This window comes from Mustela erminea, chromosome 5, assembly GCF_009829155.1.
Source record: "Mustela erminea isolate mMusErm1 chromosome 5, mMusErm1.Pri, whole genome shotgun sequence".
In the NCBI taxonomy this organism is placed as follows: Eukaryota; Metazoa; Chordata; class Mammalia; order Carnivora; family Mustelidae; genus Mustela; species Mustela erminea.
The window spans coordinates 144,726,286-144,745,744 of NC_045618.1; the positions used below are offsets into that span (position 1 = coordinate 144,726,286).

At 47.0% G+C, this 19,459-nt stretch overlaps 1 protein-coding gene across 3 annotated transcripts in view; it reads right to left on the minus strand.

Annotated features, from left to right (window-relative positions):
• The window catches only part of CDC42BPB (CDC42 binding protein kinase beta), a 96,940-nt gene extending 81,344 nt beyond the window's left edge, over nucleotides 1-15,596 (minus strand). The window contains exon 1 of one of the 3 annotated variants that reach the window (XM_032345369.1): nucleotides 15,195-15,596. In XM_032345369.1, the coding sequence (XP_032201260.1) occupies nucleotides 15,195-15,369 (175 nt within the window). In that variant the 5' untranslated portion in view covers nucleotides 15,370-15,596. The remainder of the gene's footprint in view (nucleotides 1-15,194) is intronic. The other 2 variants (XM_032345370.1, XM_032345368.1) reach the window with 2 other exon arrangements.
• Nucleotides 15,597-19,459: the final 3,863 nt, after the last annotated feature.

The following is a 19,459-nucleotide window of genomic DNA, read 5'->3' on the forward strand; positions in this document are numbered from 1 at the left end:
CGCACCTCGGCCTGCTGAGATCCTTCTACTGCTAAGTGCTCACCCACAGGCGCCCCTTTAACTTAGGAGCCAGGGAATGCTTCGTGAAAAGTGAACAAGTTACACTTCTCCACGCCAATCTTTATTTTACCAGTAAGGTTCATTACTGGAAAATATTTTTTTTAGATGATAAATGCAGTATTTTATGCATCGCTAGATGTACAGTACAATCAACAAGAATTACTAGAGCAGGAAAAATAAACCATAAGAAACCAGACATGGGTGGTATGAAATGACAGTAACTGAGAATGACACAGATTTTTAAAGTTTCTAGTCTTAGTAGTAAATGAAGTTTTATTGATATTACAAACCAATTGTGATGAAAATGCTACTGAAGAAGAAAAAATAAAAAATATGTTCAATGAAAGCATCTGGCAATACTCGAAAATATCACCATTCATTAGGGACTAGTAGTTGTATATTATTTTAGCAACTTCCCAAGTAATCCGTGACAAATGGAAATCCAAGGAGTACCTGTATTTGAAGGAAAAATCACTGGAAGGAAAAGTTCCAAGGTGAACAAAGAACTGGTCCCAAAAGAAGCAGATAAATCGAAGAAAATGTTAAAACACTCTCATGAGTATCCACCCTCCATCACCTCACCATGATCACGAAGCAGAAACTTCAGGAGGGAGACACCGTGAACCTGGAAATCACACTCCGTCAAGCAAACCACCAAGACAGAGAGGGACAGTACGGCATTTTTAGACATTCAGTGGCTTGGAAAGATTACTACCCTTGATTTCTACAAGGGGAAAGATGTTACATACACACACATATCTGTATTTATGTAACATATATATCCTCTCCTCACTGTGAAAAGACTCTAGCAAGTCACCAAAAAAAAACCCCCCAGAATCCACAGACTAGTGATGTGAAGATAAGAAACCGTGGCGGCTGGACAGGACCCAGGAGCAGCACAGAAAGTGAGAAAGAAATTACAGGGGACTCTTCGGTGCTGACATCTGGAGGATTCTCCTACTCAAGAGACAAGACAGGTCCATTCTGTCCGGGACAGTCACACAACTGGGTTTCACAGTGAAGACAAGTTACAGAATCCCAGGCGGGCCCCGGAGACACCTCAGGTTCGCTTCCAGACTCACAGTAACCCGAGTGTCACAGCAAAGCCAGGCTCACGAGCTTCTCGGTCTCCCAGCACATGCCAGCCGTACGCTCAGGCCATACTGAGTCTATTACGTGTGCGACAGCATTAGGTCTAAAAAGGCAATATTCCTGCCTTAATTAAAAATACTTCAGTGAGGGGCACCTGGATGGTTCAGTCAGTTAAGTGTGATCCAAAGGGGCACGTGCACCCGAATGTTTATAGCAGCAATGTCCACAATAGCCAAACTATGGAAAGAACCTAGATGTCCATCAACAGATGAATGGATAAAGAAGATGTGGTATATATACACAATGGAATAATACGCAGCCATCAAAAGAAATGAAATCTTGCCATTTGCGACAACATGGATGGAACTAGAGTGTATCATGTTTAGCGAAATAAGTCAAGCAGAGAAAGACAACTATCATATGATCTCCCTGATATGAGGAAGTGGTGATGCAACATGGGGGCTTAAGTGCGTAGGAGAAGAATCAATGAAACAAGATGGGATTGGGAGGAGACAAACCATAAGAGATTCTTAATCTCACAAAACAAACTGAGGGTTGCTGGGGGGAGGGGGTTGGGGGAAGGGGGGTGGGGTTATGGACACTGGGGAGGGTATGTGCTTTGGTGAGTGCTGTGAAGTGTGTAAACCTGGCGATTCACAGACCTGTACCCCTGGGGATAAAAATATATGTCTATAAAAAATTTAAGAATTTAAAAAAAAATACTTATGAAGACAAAAAAAAATTAATAAACAAAACAGAATACAAGAGGCTCAACTGTGCAGTTTGAGAAAAACAATGCCATGGCTAAGTGTGCCCACCTGGGAATGCATGAATGATTCACTAGCATTATGTATGTCGATATACATATGCATAACAATAAAAATTAAAAGTTTATCAAAGGCAAAAATTACAGCCCTCTTGATACATGCAATAACCATATTTCAACATAAACTTCTCATGAAAATTTTAAAACTATGAATAATAATATATTTTTATATTTAGAAGCCTTTCAAATTAATATTCAATTTTAATGAGAAGTCTACAGTATGTTCTAAAATTAAAAAAGAAATAAAAAGTTACATACAATTACTGGGAAAAAGACTTTCACTTTCTAAGGCACACCTTTCTGAATTGTTTCAAGTTATTAGACCACATTGTTATTTTTATAATTTTAAAACTATTTAAAATAAAAATAGCACTGGCCTACTATAAGTTTTGTGATTTATGTTCTGATATTATTTAATACTCAGTACAAGGGGCAATCCCAAATCACAGAGAACTGTAACTTGGACCATCCACGACCATCTCCACAACTACTGCAGGACTCAGAGTTATGGGAGAGTAACTCAAGAAACATCTAGAAAGGAATTCTTAAAGAAAAACCAACGATGATATGGTAGACCCACTGCAGTCAAAGAAAGTCTCTCTGGAGAATTTTTTTTAAAAAATTTTAAAACCAAACCAATTTATGTTAGAACTCTTCATTAACAGCCCCAAAACCAGCCGCCGCAGACGTCCGTGCAGAGTGAACACACAGACACACAAACACCGGACAGTGAGCAGAAAAAACAAACAGCAGTTGTTGACAGCATAGATGGAGATCAGGGACTTTCACTTGCAGTTACTTTTTTACTGTGGTAAAACATAGAACGTGCCGTTTTATGACAACCCATTTTTAAGGTTGGCCAAGGGGACAAAAAAAAAAAAAAAAAAAGAGGAGACTCAAATTGTTAAAACTGAAATGAAAGAGGAGACATTCTCACAGAGCTTACAGAAATAAAAGGATTAAGAAAAACTATGAACAGACTCTATGCCAAAAAATTAATCTAGATGAAATGGACAAATTCTTTTTTCTTTTTTTAAAGATTTTATTTATTTATTTGACAGAGAGAGATCACAAGTAGGCAGGGAGGCAGGCAGAGAGAGAGAGAGGAGGAAGCAGGCTCCCTGCTAAGCAGAGAGCCCGATGCGGGACTCGATCCCAGGACCCTGAGATCATGACCTGAGCCAAAGGCAGCGGCTTAACCCACTGAGCCACCCAGGCGCCCTTTAATGGACAAATTCTTAAAAAAGATAAAAATTACCAAACTGACTCAAGAAGAAAGAGAAAATGTGAATAAATGTCCAATAAGTACAGGGGTTGAATTAGTAATCCAAAAACTAACCAAAGAAAAGTCCAGATAGCTTCCCAGGTGAACTGAGAATCTGGCAGTTCTTCAAAATCAAACATTTAAAGAATACAAAATTTTTACAAACTCTCAAAAGGAAAAAAAAGGGAGAGAAAACACCTTCTAACTCATTTTGTAAGACCAGTATTAACCCTGATATCAAAACCAAAGACAGACATTTAAGGAAAGAAAAAAACACAACACCAGTATCTCTTACAAATATTGATATAAAAATCCACAACAAAGTACTAGCAAACCAAATCCAGCCAACACAGAAAAACTGTACACCATGACCAAGTGGGATTTATCCCAGGAATTCAAGGTTGGTTCAACATACAATAATTAATGCCATATAACAGAATCAACAGACTGAAAAACAAAAGCAACATGATTGGGGCGCTTGGGTGGCTCATTGGGTCAAGCCTCTGCCTTTGGCTCAGGTCATGATCTCAGGGTCCTGGGATTGAGCCCCACATCGGGCTCTCTGCTCAGCAGGGAGCCTGCTCCCCCCTCTCTCTCTGCCTGCCTCTCTGCCTACTTGTGATTTCTCTCTCTGTCAAATAAACAAATTAAATCTTTAAAAAAAAAAAAAACCACATGATTATCTCAAGGGACCCAGAAAAAGTAGTTGACAAAACTCAATACCCTTTTAGGAAAAAACTCAACAAACTAGGAAAAGAAGGAAACTTCCGCTATCTGATAAAGGACAGCTACGAAAACGCACAGCTGTGAGCATACTTAATGGTGAAAGACTTACATTCTCTGTCCCTAGGATCTGGAATAAGACAAGAACGTGCACTCTTGCCACTTCTATCGTGCACTGTGTTGGAGGATCTAGTCAGGGCAGTTAGACGACAGAAAGAACGAACATCCAGCCTGGAAAGGAAGAACCAAACTATCTGTATTCACAGGGGACATGACCTTATATACAAAAATCCTAAGGAATCCACTAAAAACTAACAGAACTAATAAATGAGTTCAGCAATTCTGCAGGACATAGGATCACTATTAAAAAAAAAATCAATTGTTATTTGTATACATTTGCAATGAATAATCTGAAAGTGTGATTCAGAAAACAATTTCATTTACAATAGCATTTAAAAAAACCTTAGGAATAATTTAGTAATTGCAAATCTTATACTGTTTTGTGATGTAATTAATGTAACCAAATAAACACACTTTTAATGGTATAATGACAAATTTTATACCACATGTTTTGCAATTAAAAAAAAGAAAAACATATTAAACTCTGAAAACTACCAAATATTTTTGAAAAACAAGACCTAAATAAGTGGAAAGACATTATGTTCATAGACAGAAGACTTAATATTGTTAAAATGGCAATACTCCCCAAATTCATCTACAGATTCGATGCAACCTCTATCCGAATCTCAGATGGCTTCTTTTTGGAAACTGACAAGCTGATCCTAAAACTCATATGGAAATTCAAGAAACTCAAAATAGCCAAAACAATTCTGAAAAAGAACAAAGTCGGAGAACTCACACTACCTGAATTCAAAACTTACTAAAAAGCAAGAGTAATCAAGACAACGTTGGTACTGGCATTTAAGACTGGCAAAACTCTCAACAGAACACAACTGAGAGCCCAGAATGAAACCCATACACAAGACCGCTCAGTGGGGGAAAGAACAGTGTCTTCTACAGATGCTGCTGGGGTAAGAGGATACCTATATGCAAAAGAGATAAAAGAATGAGGTTCCCTATCTTACACCATACACAAAAATTGACTCAAAATGGAACAAAGACCTACATGTAAGATCTGAAACTATAAAACCTTTAGAAGAAAACAAAGATATAAATCTTTGGAACCTTGGATTTGGCAATGGATTCTTTTTTTTTTTTTTTAATTAACTTATTTATTTGAGAGAGAGAGAGAAAGCATGAGCAGGGGAAGAGAAGAGACAAGCAGACTCCTCGCTAAGCAGGGAGCCCTCCCTGGGGTCCAATCCCAGCTCTCTGAGATCATGACCTGAACTTAAGCAACTGAGCCACCCTGGTGCCCTTGGCAATGGATTCTTAGATATGACACCAGAAATAAAAAAAAAAAGATTTTTATTTATTTATTTGCCAGAGAAAGATCACAAGTAGGCTGAGAGGTAGGCGGTGGGGGGGGGAGGCTCCCTGCTGAGGAGAGAGCCCGATGTGGGGCTCGATCCCAGGACCCTGAGATCATGACCTGAGCCAAAAGCAGGGGTTTAACCCACTGAGCCACCCAGGCGCCCCAACAAAATTTAATTAAACTTCATCAAAACTTAAAACTTTTGTGCTTCGAAGGAAACCATCAAGAATGTGAAATGACAACCCACAGTACAGAGGAAAATATTTGCAAATCACACATCTGGTAAAGGTTTAATACCCAGAATATGTAAGGAACCCTTACAATTCAACAACAGAAAGACAACACAATTTAAAAATGGGCAAAAGAACAGACATTTCTCCAGAGAAGATATACAAATGGCCAATAAACACAAGAAAGGATGTTCAACACTGGTAGCCTTTAGAGAAAAGTAAATCAAAACTAAAATGAGACACCATTCACTAGGATGGCAAGAATAAAAGACAACAGCAAGTCTTGGTGAGGATAAGGAGAAATAGAAGTCTTATATGCTGCTAGTGGGAATGTGTACTGGGACAGCTGCTATGGAAAACCATGTGGCAGTTCCCCAAAATGCTAAGCATAAAGTCACTGAGTGACCCAGCAATTCCAGCCCCGGGGATACGCCCAAGAGCAATGAAAACGTAAGTGCACACCGAAACTGGTACATTTATGACCACAGCGGCCTTCTTCGTAACAGCCGGAAGGAAGGACAACCCAAGTGTCCGCCAGCTGACGGAGAGATACAGCGGGGACTATCCTTGAAGTCATGATGCTAAGTGGAAGGAGCCAGGCCCCAAAGACCACAGGAAACATCCAGAAGAGGCAAATACATGATGAGATGTGGTCAGTGGCTGCTTGGGGCTGACAGCGGAAGCGTACAAGGTTTTTTTCGGAGGTGACCAGAGAGTCTGTGACTCAACAGTGGAGACGGCCGCACAACTCCAGGAAAGATTCAAAGCTACTGGGCCGTGTCATTTGAACAGGTAAACTGTGTGCGAGTTACAACTCAATAACACTGCTACCAAGGAGAGAAAGAGAGGAAAAAAAGAGAGAAAGAAAGAGTAAATAAACCATCTGGTAACTGTAAACGCCAGAGAAATCTTTCTTTTCCACTAAAATAAACTTAATCAGTCGTGCAATTTAAGTTTCTCTCATCTTGCTGATCAACATCACTTTTTGTCCCAGTAACTCTCTTCACGTGGTATTTCACAAGGATTATCAAAAGTCCATAAAGGCAAACCTTGCTTTTTAAAAAAATAATCAAATATTTGTAAAAGGAAATATACCCAGGCTTATCACTTTGGTTACATAAAGCCATGATGACGTTTTCGGAAACATTTCTTGTCCTGAGACAGTCTAATATAAATGCCATTCTTGACACCTTAGTTAACTGGTGAAACTGGGAACAGAGCGCTCCCAGTAACTTCCCAACTCGCTGCGAGACAATACAGTCCACATATTTGAAAGCAGTGCTTTACTGACATTTTCCCAGATCAGTTTTAAAGGTACATCAGAAGGGTGGCTTGTTAACACACTTAAAACATTTTTCAACACTCTGATCTCAAATACTTGCAGTTAAAAAAGAAGTTCACTTGCGACAGAGCTGCAAAAAATTTTTTTTAAGATTTTATTTATTTATTTGACAGAGAGAGATCACAAGTAGGCAGAGAGGCAGGCAGAGAGAGAGGGGTTGGCAGGCTCCCTGCTGAGCAGAGAGCCCGATGGGGGACCAGATCCCAGGGCCCTGGGATCATGACCTGAGCTGAAGGCAGACGCTTAGACCACTGAGCCACTCAGGCACCCTGCAAAATTATTTTTTAAAAGATTACTGTATTCTCAGTAATTATGAAATCAAATCTTTCTCAATAGTGAAGAATAAAAAATGCTACTTCCAGGGGCCCCTGGCTGTCTCAGTACAAAAGCCTGTTAACTCTTGATCTCAGGGTCATGAGCTCAAGCCCAACACTGGGTGTGGAGCCTACTTTAAAGAAAAAATTAAACTAAGAAATAAAATTTAAAAAGTAGCATTTCCAGTTAAAAATAACATATAAGTTAAAAAAAATAAATTCAGGGGCACCTGGGTGGCTCAGTGGGTTAAAGCCTCTGCCTTTGGCTCAGGTCATGATCTCAGGGTCGTGGAATCTGGTCCCCCATCGGGCTCTCTGCTCAGCAGGGAGCCTGCTTCCCCCTCTCTCTCTGCCTGCCTCTCTGCCTACTTGTGATTTCTCTCTCTGTCAAATAAATAAATAAAATCTTAAAGAAAAACAAAAAATACACTGCAAGGGGGCCTGGGTGGCTCCGTCAGTTGAACGTCTGCCTTGGGCTCAGGTTGTGATCCTGGGGTCCTGGGACAGAGCCTCATGTCAGGCTCCAGCAGGCTCCCAGCTCAGTGGGGAGTCTGCTTCTCCCTCTGCCCCTTCCCCCAGCTTGTGTGCAGGTACGTGCTCTTGCTCTCAAATAAATAAATGAAATCTTTTTTTTAAAAAGTGCATTGCCTTCGTGAAATGAAAATAGGATTTTATAAAAAAGGAATGCTGAGAGCAAAAACACTTAGTAATGAAAGATGATGGCAGTAATAAAAATCCAACGTAAGGACTAGAAGATACAATTGAGGAGCTCTTCCAGAAAAACCAGAAGAAACAGATAAGTGAATAGGGAAAAGTAGGAAAAGGGAATTAGCAGAACACTCCAGAAGGTCCAACAACCGAATAATAGATCAAGAAGGCTACAGCAGCAAACTCAGAGATGAGATCATCGAGACAACATGGAAAAGTTTCCAGAGGCGATGGACTCAGTGTCCCCACCAGAAAGACCCACCAAGAATGCTGGCGGTGGAGAGAAGACCCCGAGAGTCCCCTGGTAAGTCCCACAAAGTCCTGGGGTCACTATGGGGTGAGGGTGCGGACCATGGAAGGTGGGCAGTAATGGACTGACACTTTCAAACTTCTGAGGAACAATTACTTCCAACCTAGAACTCAGTGCCCACGCAGTCTGCCACTTAAGAGTGCGGGAAGAACAGGCATTTTCAGACAGGGTAGGTCTCAAAAACTTATCTCTGATGAACCCTTTATCCTAGAAGACACACTGTACCTAAATGAAAAAGACATGAAATCCAGAAAGGGGAATTCAAAAGACAGACACCAAAAAAATTCCCATAAGGAATAAAGAGAAATGCTAGGAGTACTGCTAAGCCCTGGGCCTAGAACACAAAAGTCTCAATAAGAACAGGAAAAGGAAAGGCTTTGAGGTGTGGAAGGTGACAGGCTGGGTGGGGCAGTGTGAGATGTCCCAGCTACAACACCCAGACTCTACCTAGCTGTATGCTGGCTTCTAAGCTAAAGGGAAGCAGCCTACCTCGTTCTAGTAAACACAGAAATAATTCCGTCTCAGTAAAGACAGGGAACTAACTGCATGCTATGTGCCTGGTTAAGGTGTTTGCCTAGTGAGAACACACAAACACTACCAATTTAAACAAAACACATTTAGAAAAAGGGAGAGAGAGGACAGGTGGGCAGAGAAGGTACATGAAAGTTCTGTAACCTTCCCTTCTGCGGGTAAGAAGTCAACAGATAACATCTGAAACAGAAACACGGGAAGTCAGCGGCACAGGACTCACAGAGACCTGGAATCTGAGGCAGGAAGTGCTGAACAGCCACAAGCCCCCAGACCTGTCCCCTCGCCCTTCACCTGCCGCCTGGAATGCAGAGGGGACGACGGCCACCGTCAGATGCTGCCCTGAGAGCGGGTAAGGGCCCTGGTCCCTAAAGAGTTGCTGGAATGAGCTGTTTACTAGACCTGCCCTCCGCACACCCCAATTCCACATGAGACAGAAGTCGCCTTGATTCGGGGTGAGTCGCTGTTAGCTGGCTGTGTTACCGGCAGCTGAACGCAATCCTGAGACCGATGATTATCAAACAGCAACAGCGGGGTCAGAAGTGGCTGCTTATGAAAGTTAAAACCCAGTGTTACTAACTAAATGCGTTACTTTAATAAAGGTAAAATTATATTTGAAGAAAATCCTGGGGTATGGTCAGAACTGCTGTTAATCTCAACTTCTAAAACTACGATTAGATGGGTCTTTTTAGGTCAGTTTTACCTGATTGATTAAAGGCAACAGAAGATGAAGTATTTAAAAGGGGAGTGAGGAAAGGAACAGCAGTGTCTGAGGCCAACTTGGCAGAGGCATTTAAGTCCTCAAGTGAGAAAGGCATTCGTTTAGGTCCGTGAGCTGGAGAGCTTCAGCACGGCCAGCGATGACGGGAACGGAAGGAAAAGGCTACAACAAAACGGGTATTTCCAAGCACGTGCCTGCAAGGCTGACCAATGTTGATCACGGTCCGGTGAACAAGCGAACCCCCCACTAGAAGGCTGCTGGGTCCGAAATGATCAGGGAAAATGTCCTGAGCCTGGTTCACCGAAGGGAGAGCGGGGTCGGGGTGGAGGGCAGACCACATGGTCACTCCAATTCCTAAGAGAGTTCACACTTAGGACTCTGTGACTGTGGAGGCTGGAGAAATCACCGCAGTCCCCGGAACACCTGGAGTCACCTTCGGGCCAGGTCCACAAGTCGCCACAGCAGCTCCAATACAGGGACAGAAATGGACTGAAACGTGATCCAACTCAAATTTCTCTCTGAATTTCTAATTCTCACCTAAAGATAACAAAACCCAAAGTTCTCCCATCATCTAACTGATCCTCTTTACAAAGTTTTCATCTAAAACCAATTTTGTTGTCAGTTACCTACCAGTCAATGAAACTGACCAAAAACCTACCATGCGACACAGATCTTTCAGATCCTGCTGCACGACCTTCATTGTCAGTATCTGTCTTTAAAAAACAGTGGTCTCTGGTAAATTTTTAAGTCTGTATGTAGTTCAGATTCTCAAAACACGTCTGGTTTCAAATCTAAGATCTAAATCCTTATTAAGAGAGCATTTGTGTGAGCTTTTCACACGAATTTAAGATAACCCCAACACATTGTCATTCTGGACCATTCCAAGAAACTAAGAACCAAACTTAAACTTGGGGCAGGGACTAAAAGGTTTTATCTTATGGGGACTAGCCAGGGTGATGTGATTACAGGGTCTTCATGAGTTAAAAAAAAAAAAAAAAAACAAACCCACAAACTCTTTCAAAAGAGTTTCAAACTCTTTCTTTCTTCCTTCAATTTTATCTTCTTTGGGATTTAAAAAAAAAAAAAAAAAAAGGTAAAAAATCTCTATTTGGTTTCTTCCAGCAAGATCCTTTTACTTTATCAGTCTCAAAAAACATTTTTTGTCTCTTTACCAAGAAAAGCACTTGATAAGTTTCACCAGACTTCATACAGTTTGGAATTAACAGTCCCGTTTGCTCCCGTGTTTACCCAGCATCACAGACGTCAGACAGACAGACTTCTAAGGGCACCAGGCCCTGCACCGGAGGCAGGGCAAGGGCAGCAGAGGCCGCCTCTGTCCACCCGGGCAGTCTGCTACACAGCGTCAACCTTCTCTAGGGCCTCCCACAGCGGCATCCTGTTTGAAACCCATTCACTCCAATGCCAACCTTAGTTACTCGAAGTCTAGATTTAACACACACACTGTGTCACACACACAGAGACACCGCTGTTCACTCCGACATCCGAATGTCAACGGACCAGGTTCTAGGAGAGAACAAGTAAAGGCTGGCGTGTTAGGTTTAATGGTTTCAGCTGCCCCATCCCATGCCATGGAGTCAATGTCACCAGGCATTTCAAATAGCTACTTACAAGTCTAAATTATGTTAACTTAATTTTTATTAAGCAATCCCAATATCTCCCTCAAATTTAGATCTTATTCAAAACATCTGTTTAAGTCATTCCCATGTTATACAAACATTCCATGTGGAAGAGCCGTTATGTAGCAAACCAAAATGGATGTTGAGAGGTTCGGCCCCACCAGTTCAGCCTGAGTGTATTAAATTCGTTCGGTAGAGTCGTCCCCACTCACACCTCGGGCCGAGGATCCCTGCGCCAACTGCTATGGGAATTCATGTGGATGAAGGTAATGCTGCCTTCCTAAGGAGAAAAATCACGAATGAGGAGAGTCAAGAAGGCTAGAAAGGATTAATCCTCTTCCTTATACAGGAAGTACAGTGGCAGGGTAAAGGAAGGTGCCCTGGACTGCAAATTGGGAAACCCACACTAAGGTCCGTGTCCCGGAGGCGTGCCTACACCAGCTGCAAGATCCAGGCTTCCCCCCTGGTTGGCAGGCCGTGTGGGGGTCGGAGCACAGAGCCACCGTGGTCCGCCCACTGCCAACAGGCTGGGACTTCCAACATCAGCTCCATCCAAATGAAACACTAGCCATTATATTTAAGCCATTAAAAAAATATTTAACGCATGTAAAAGTATTTTTATGTAACAAAGATAAGAGATAGCAAATTCATCTCATTTACTTATATTTGTAGAAATTTCAAAGTGTTTCATGTGTTCTACTTAGAATGGGATGAAATTTGCATTAAAATACAGCTTAAAGAAATACAGATGCAAAGCAGGGTATTTCCAACTTTAAATTGAAGTCCAGGATTTCATAGAGGAAACTAATCAAACTATAAACATAATCAAGGGAAAATTAAAGACCTACAGTGAAGGTCTTGACTCTCGTCCCATGCAACTACTATGGCAAAAAGGAAATAAGAGCCAGAAGCCCTTCTTCTAAAACTTAAAAAGAGGGCACCTGGGCGACCCAGTTAAGTGCCTGACTCTTGATTTTAGTTCCGGTCATGATCTCAGAGTCGAGAGGTCAGGCTCTGCACTGGGCGTGGAGCCTGCTGGAGCTTCTCTTTCCCACTCCCTCTCCCTCTGCACCCACGCACTGCCTCTCTAAAAAACTGAAATTAACTTAAAATAAAACTTCAGAGAAAGACAAATGCCATGATTTCACTTGTATGTGGAATATTTTTTCACTCATATGTGGAAGATTTTATTTATTTATTTGACAGACAAGAGATCACAAGTAGGCAGAGGCAGAGAGAGAGAGAGGAGGAAGCAGGTTCCCTGCTGAGCAGAGAGCCCGATGCGGGGCTCAATCCCAGGACCCTGAGATCATGACCTGTGCTGAAGGCAGAGGCTTAACCCACTGAGCCCCCCAGGCGCCCCTCATATGTGGAATTTAAGAAACAAAGTAGACGGAACATAAGGGAAGGGAAGGACAAGTAAAATAAGATGAAAGCAGAGAGGAAGCAAACCGTAAGAGACCCTTAATCACACGAACAAACCGCGGGCTGTGGGAGGGGAGAGGGTAACTGGATGACAGGCATTAAGGAGGGCAAGTGATGGAATGACCGCCGGGTGTTATGTGCAACTGACGAATCACTGGATTCTACCCTGAAACTGATAAAAAACCCATTATCACCTGTTATAATAAAACAATTTTTTAAAATAAAAAGCCTTAAAAACCTTTATTATTTATTACTTATACATTCCAAATTTCCTCAAAAATTCCTCAGTAACTCTCAAAATCTGAACTGAATAGCTGTATTTCTTCATTAAGTTTCAAGATTTCTACGTACTTGTCATTAGACACCTACCAAGACTTGGAAGATGGGGAGAGGCTGGCCCTCTGCGTGCCAGGATCCACACACTGGAGGTTTCAAACACCACACAAAGTGTGAATCCAAAGACCGCAACCCCAGGTTGCCGGCTTACGTCTCTGTTTCCAGAGCAGAAGTAATTCTACTCGGAAGTCAGGACACCTGGTAACACTCCACAATTCCACGCGACGGCCCAATTCTTCACCCTCCAGTTGTAATACACATGCATGCTAAGGAACACTACCTAATGACCGTACACGCATCTTCATTAGTATCGCACCCCTGCGAGTTGCAAGTGTACATGCTAACATGCAGGAGATTAAATACTGTTCCCTATTTTACTAGTATTTAGAAGCAGTATTAAAATTTCATTAAAATGCCCCCTTAAACCTCAGTCCATTTTTCTTCCCTGCAAGTCAAGGTTTACAGTTCCCCGCAAACGGAGTCGTTAGGACACTGTAACTCCTTTGTAATCATAAGTTCCAAAACGCCAGAATACAGTTTCGAAAATATTTCAAAAATATTATAGCACACATCTTCTGTTTCCATTTGAAAAGGTCAAATCTCACAAAATAAGACCTCCACCCACACTGAGAAGAGCCTGCTCCGGTGACGCCCACCAGGTCACAGAGCGGCCGGCACAGTCTGGCAGGGAGGGGGCTACACAGGAACCAGGCGGGCACAGAGTGTCCGGTTGTCAGACTTCAGCCTACAGAGGCCACACCTCACCACTACAGCAACCCTCCCTCCGCTTCTCGCTTCGGTCACACTCCTACCCACACACTGTGCACAGAGGTGAACCTGACTGTGGCGCCGTCTGGATTTCAACATCAATGCTCAGCAAGGAAAGGCAAATACAATATCCAGAAGGCTCAGATGTAACAAGCACCAAAGACCTCGCTTTCTGCTACTGCGAAACTGAGTTAATTATTTGGTTGAGAATCACATCCGGAAAGGATCCCAGGAAGAGAAGGCCCTCATTTCACAGACACCGCACACGACCAAGCACAGTGGTCCCTACCGAAAAAAAGCATAAAGGGCTGTCCTGGGCTCTGAGTTGCCTTTCTCCTGCTGCTCCTACAAAACACCTCACTAGAGAGCAAAAAGCAAACCCTCTCAACTTAAGTTTTAATTAGCAAACAGAATCTCAAATTCCAGTTACCATTTTGGCCGAGTAGGAGGCCTCACCTCAGGATACATTTGCTTCTCTGCGTAAATATCAGCTTTATCAGTCCCAAAGGTTAGAAATCACTGGTTCAAACTGCACAGCCCTAGCCCAATGACGCAACCACCCCAGGATGAGATTTTCTTAGGTCTGCCTGACCATAAGCACTGCATTTTCCTACTAAGTCGTTCCAGTGAGTCTGAGGGTCTGGGCAGGACGCCCGCGTTAGCTAGAGAGGAATGGAAAGGGTCTCCCTTTGCACCTGTAGCTGTCTCCGGGATTCTAATGATCATCGAATGGCTTAATCAGACTTTAGTCCTCATAAAGCGGAACAGGTCAGCGGATCAATGCTTGGAGAGCTACAGAATAAACCAGAGCAAGGATCAGATGAACCAAGTTTCTAAACGACTCCCACATCCTGACAGCCCAGCCGCCCCCACCTATTACAAGAGAGCAGCAAAATTACGAAGAAACCCAATTTGTTCTTGCAAAACAAGGCTTTTCGCCGGAAAACTCCCTTGGAGGTGCTACAGTAAAGGGCGCTGAAGCCCTGGACGTCCAGGGGATGCCGCAGGCCGTCACCTAGGAGGGTCCGAAAGAACCGGGCTCCCCAGAAATGCGCACGCAGACGGGGGCGGGCGGGGGGCGCAGATGTAAAAACCACACGCGGCAGCCCCCACAGGCCAGCAGGGCGTGCGGGGCGGCCTCGACGCCGACTCTGGACCCCGGCGCGAGGGCGGGGGCGGATTTCCCGGGGAGTGCTGCAGGAAATGATATCCAGACTCGGGAGGGTGGATCTAGGAAGCGGCCCGGGCTCGGCCGGCGGCGGGGAGCGAGGGGGGGGGGGGGGACGGAGGATGTGGCTCCCGGGGGCAGGATGAGGGGGCGGGACGGCCGAAGGCGGACGCGCCGGGGCCGAGGCGGAGGGCAGGGAGGGCCGAGAGCCGCGAAGGGACGAGGGCGCGAGGAGCGGCCCGAGGGGAAGCGGGCGGCGGGCCGGGGGCTCGGGCCGGCCGGGGGGCGGGCGCCGCGGCGCACTTACCCCACTCGAGGAACTCGGCCACATACTTGTCGCGCCGCAGGGCCGAGTGGCTGCACTCGGTGTACAGGCAGACGAGCACGTCGAGCAGCGTCTCCACGCTCAGGGCGCTCTCGTTGCGCCACGGCCCGTCCAGGAGCAGCTGCTCCAGCTTCTTGAGCCGCACCTTGGCCGACATGGTGCCGCGCGGCCCGCTCCCCACGCGCCGGACGCTCGCCGCCCGCTCAGCCAGTCCGTCAGGGCGAGCCCTCGGGGGCCCGGCGGCCGCGAGCCCCGGCAGCTGCGGCGCCTCGTCGCCGCCCCGTCCGCGTCGTCGCGCCCCGGCCTAGGCCGACATCTTGGGCTCGGTCCCGGCGGCGCAGCGTCTGGGGCGCCGGGCCCCGCGGGTCCATGGGCCGGTCTCCTCCCCTCGGCGCCGCCGCCCGCCCCGCCCGGCGCGGCCCGCCCTCGCCTCGCCTCGCCTCGCCCCGCCGCGCGCCCTTCAGCCCCGCCCGCGGCCGCGCCCTCCCCGCCTTCGCCGCCCGCAGCCGACCCGGAGCGGCGCGGACCGAGCGCAGCGAAAGCCCGGCCGGCGCCCGAGCCCCGACCCCAGCCCCGACCCGGCGGCCCAGCCCCGCGGCCCGCAGCCAACCAGGGCGCGGCCAGCGCGGGCGCAGCCAACCACCGCGGGGCCGGCCGCCGCCGCGCTGACCTCAGCGCGCCGCCCCGCCCCTGCGCTCCCGGCTCCCGGCTCCCGGCGGGACGGGACCTCGCCGCTTGCCGTAGGGAGTCCGGGATGCTGGGAAGGCCGGGAGGAGGGGGCGGGGCGAGCGCGCGGCCAGTGCGCCCCCGAGATTGCGCGCCCGCGCGTGCGCAGAGGGCGCCCGGGCGGCGTGCGCGACGCTTCGCAGACCAGGCCCGCGGGTGCGGGGCGCGTGCTCGCGCACGCCTCGGGACCCAAAGGGAACCCGGTGCTTGCGGGGAGGCGGGGCGGGGGGGGCTTCGGCGGCGTGACCCGCTGGTGGCGCGTCGGAGCTGGGAGCAGCCTTGGAAAGCGGGACCCTGCCGGGCCTGCACGGGAGCCCGAGGCCCGGACTGGCCGCAGCAGCTGCAGAGCGGCGGCCCCGGGGGCCCCCCAGCCCCTCGTGAATTCGGGGTGCCCCGCAGTGGCTACTTCAGACTCGCTGTGCAGCTCTCTCCCGCTGCAAGCAAATGTTTTCGGGTGGGAGTTTGGTGGACAGCGGCCGGCTGTCTCCAGGCCGGGTTTGCCAGTCGCTGCGTCAGTGAGATCGTTGGTTTATTTGGGTGGCGGGGTGAGGAGGGAGAGGGAGGACACCCCCCACCCGAACAGACCCTTGGCGGCAGGACAGCGGGGCCGCCTGGAGCACAGGGGATGTCACTGAGGCCACGGGGTGGCCGAGAGCCGGGCGGGAGGGTGCAAGGCCTTGGGAAGCCTAACCCTAGGAAGGGGGTAGAGTGAGGGGCTTCAGCAGATCCGGGGCAAGGAGGTAGAGCGGATAGAGATGTGTAGACGGAAAACCGAAGGAGCCTGTGGCAAAACTAACGTATGGAAATAGGAATCAGAATAGGAGCTACCTCTTGGAGGAAGGAGTGGCTGGAAACGGGTAGGAGGGAGTTTCCTGGCTGCTCGAAGTGTTGTATAATTTTATGTGGGTGGTGGTTATGCAGGAGTAGGTATAGGTAACGTTCTTCAAACTGTACTCTGTAGATGTTACACCTTAATCTTTATAAAAGGCAGGCAGAAACGATCTTGGTGTTACAGATCAGAGTAGATGTTACTAGGGGTGGGTTATGAACTGGGGGCTAGAAGCATCTTGATCAGACCACCTAGGGCCAGATCTGTGCATACTTACTTTTTAAAATCTGAACTGTGCTCTAAATATTTGTTCATTTTGTATGTATGATACCTCAACTTTAATTGGGAGGAGGTAGGGGTGACCAGACCACGTGGCTCCAAACCACAGACTTCCCACTGGTTTTAGGATAAACACCAAAAATTTTTTAAAAGGTTTTATTTGTTTACTTGACAGAGAGAGATCACAAGCAGGCAGAGAGGCAGGCAGAGAGAGAGGGGGAAGCAGGCTCCCCGCTGAGCAGACAGCCCGATGCGGGACTCAATCCCAGGACCCTGGGATCATGACCTGAGCCGAAGGCAGAGACTTTAACCCACTGAGCCACCCAGGCGCCCCTAAACACCAAACTCTTTACCTTTGCTTTTAAGTAGGGTGACGGGATGCCAGAGTTTTTCCAGGACGGTCCCCATTCTTTGTCCCAGCGGAAGTGTACCAGTCCGTCCCCCCACTGCCCCCGTTTGGACGACATACTCTCTCATCTTCAGACCCAGCAGGCTCAGCCTGTCCTGCTCCACTCTCCCGCCCTGGTCGTCCTCTCTCCCGTCTCTGACCGCAGTGTCCCTCGTCTCCTTGCTGCTCCCGCTGTTCCTGCTCCCTCCTGCTGCTGCCTTTGCACTTGCCAAGACCTCCCCCTTCTAGTCCCCTCCCTGACCACCGTCATTTTGTCTGCTTAACCCGAAGCTGTTAGAGCACTGCCTTTCAGCCCAGCCTTGCCTCACTCGCTGGCTTGAGTCAAATCGCAGTTCACCCTATACTCCCTGTCAACTTTTGGCACTGTGGGTGCCAATAGGTCTTGCCCACTACGCTGAAGACTAGAAATCTCTGCCTCAGTCTCAGGAAGAGAACAACTGTTAAGACCTACCCTGTATTTCAGTGAGTTTCTGGAAGTACTAAATGAGTGAACAGTCACTGAGCACTTTGAACGGTTCTAGGCTCTTAGTAAATGCTCACATTGGTAACTGGAATGCATTACAATTACTATTTCAGAGACTAGGGACTCTGTGACCAGCTGATGGATAGAGCGGTCTTGGGTCCTCCAGACCAGAGAATCCCGGTGTCTTCAGGCACCCACGAAGTTCCCCTGTATATGTCTTAATAACTTCAGGCCACTATAACAAAATTCCATAGACTGAGTGGCTTATAGACAGAAATCTATTTCTCACAGTTCTGGGGGCGAGAAGTCCAACATCAGGGTGCCATCGTGGTCACGTTGGAGTGAGGGCCCCATTCCTATTTATAGAAGGCTGTCTTGCCATATCCTCTTGTGGTGGAAAGAGAGATTCATCCTTTGATGGGGAAGTAATCCCATTAATGACCTCCCTAAGTCCTCACCTCCTAATATACCACATTGGGGGTTAGGATTTCCGCATATGAGTTCTGGGGACATCCTCAGTCTATAGCAGCATCCTTACAATAAGCTCCTACTTGGGCTCCCCTGGGTTTCTGGTCTGTGCAGCATGGCAGGTCCAGCTAAACCCAGCATTGTGCCCAACACCCTGCAAAGTACACAGCTTACAGTAAGTTCAAGCTGAAGCATCTCAGTTTGGGATTCAGAATGACCAGGCTTGCAGAGTGACACCTCAGAACTTGATTTAACTCAACATCTTCCCCTTGCATACTGCTTGTGGGGCATGAGATAAGCACTGGGGACAGGGGCTGTGCTTGGTGCCTGCCTTGCTCCTTCCTGAGCCTCTGCTAGCCTGGCCCTGCTTCCACCCACCCGCAGCTACTACCAGGGCAGTCCCACCTCTGGTCTGGCAGGGTGTAAGCCCACCCTTTTGTGCCTGGGGATATTCACAGGCTCCTGCTTCTCCCTCTCTTGAGCAATATGTCGTCACTTTTCTGGGTGGGTGTTACTTCATGGCTGCAGGGGACCCTCTGCCCCTCAATGGGGACCACTAGACAGAACCCAAGATGACCCATCCCCGTGACTCATATCTGTCACCAGGAAAACACTCTTGCATCCTTTGCTGTACAAATGCTCAGAGCAGGCAGATCCCAGCACGAAAGCATACTCTACCTCCAAAGCAGCTCATGAGCCCTCCCTCCCTGCCTGGGAGTCCATTCCCAGTCCATGATGTCCCCAAGGGAGGGCCACATCTTAAGTTCTCTGAGCAATCCCTAGGAAGCCATAGGTTTCAGGTAAAGGAAGGCGTGCCCCTTGCTCCACACCCCAGTAGGACCATGTCATCAGACACACCTTTTATTCCAGAGTGTGGGACAGGTTTTCATGCATTTCTTTTGACAGCCTACATATGGTAATCCTACACCTCCTTTGAGAATTCTACATTTGTTGTCTCTTGATGCCCCCCCCCCAATTTCAGTTCTGATAAATTTATTACATGTACACTGGACAAAGGTCACTGTCCTTGTCGGGAAGTTCTTGTGTTTCTCTGCCTGCCATCTGCTCTAAAC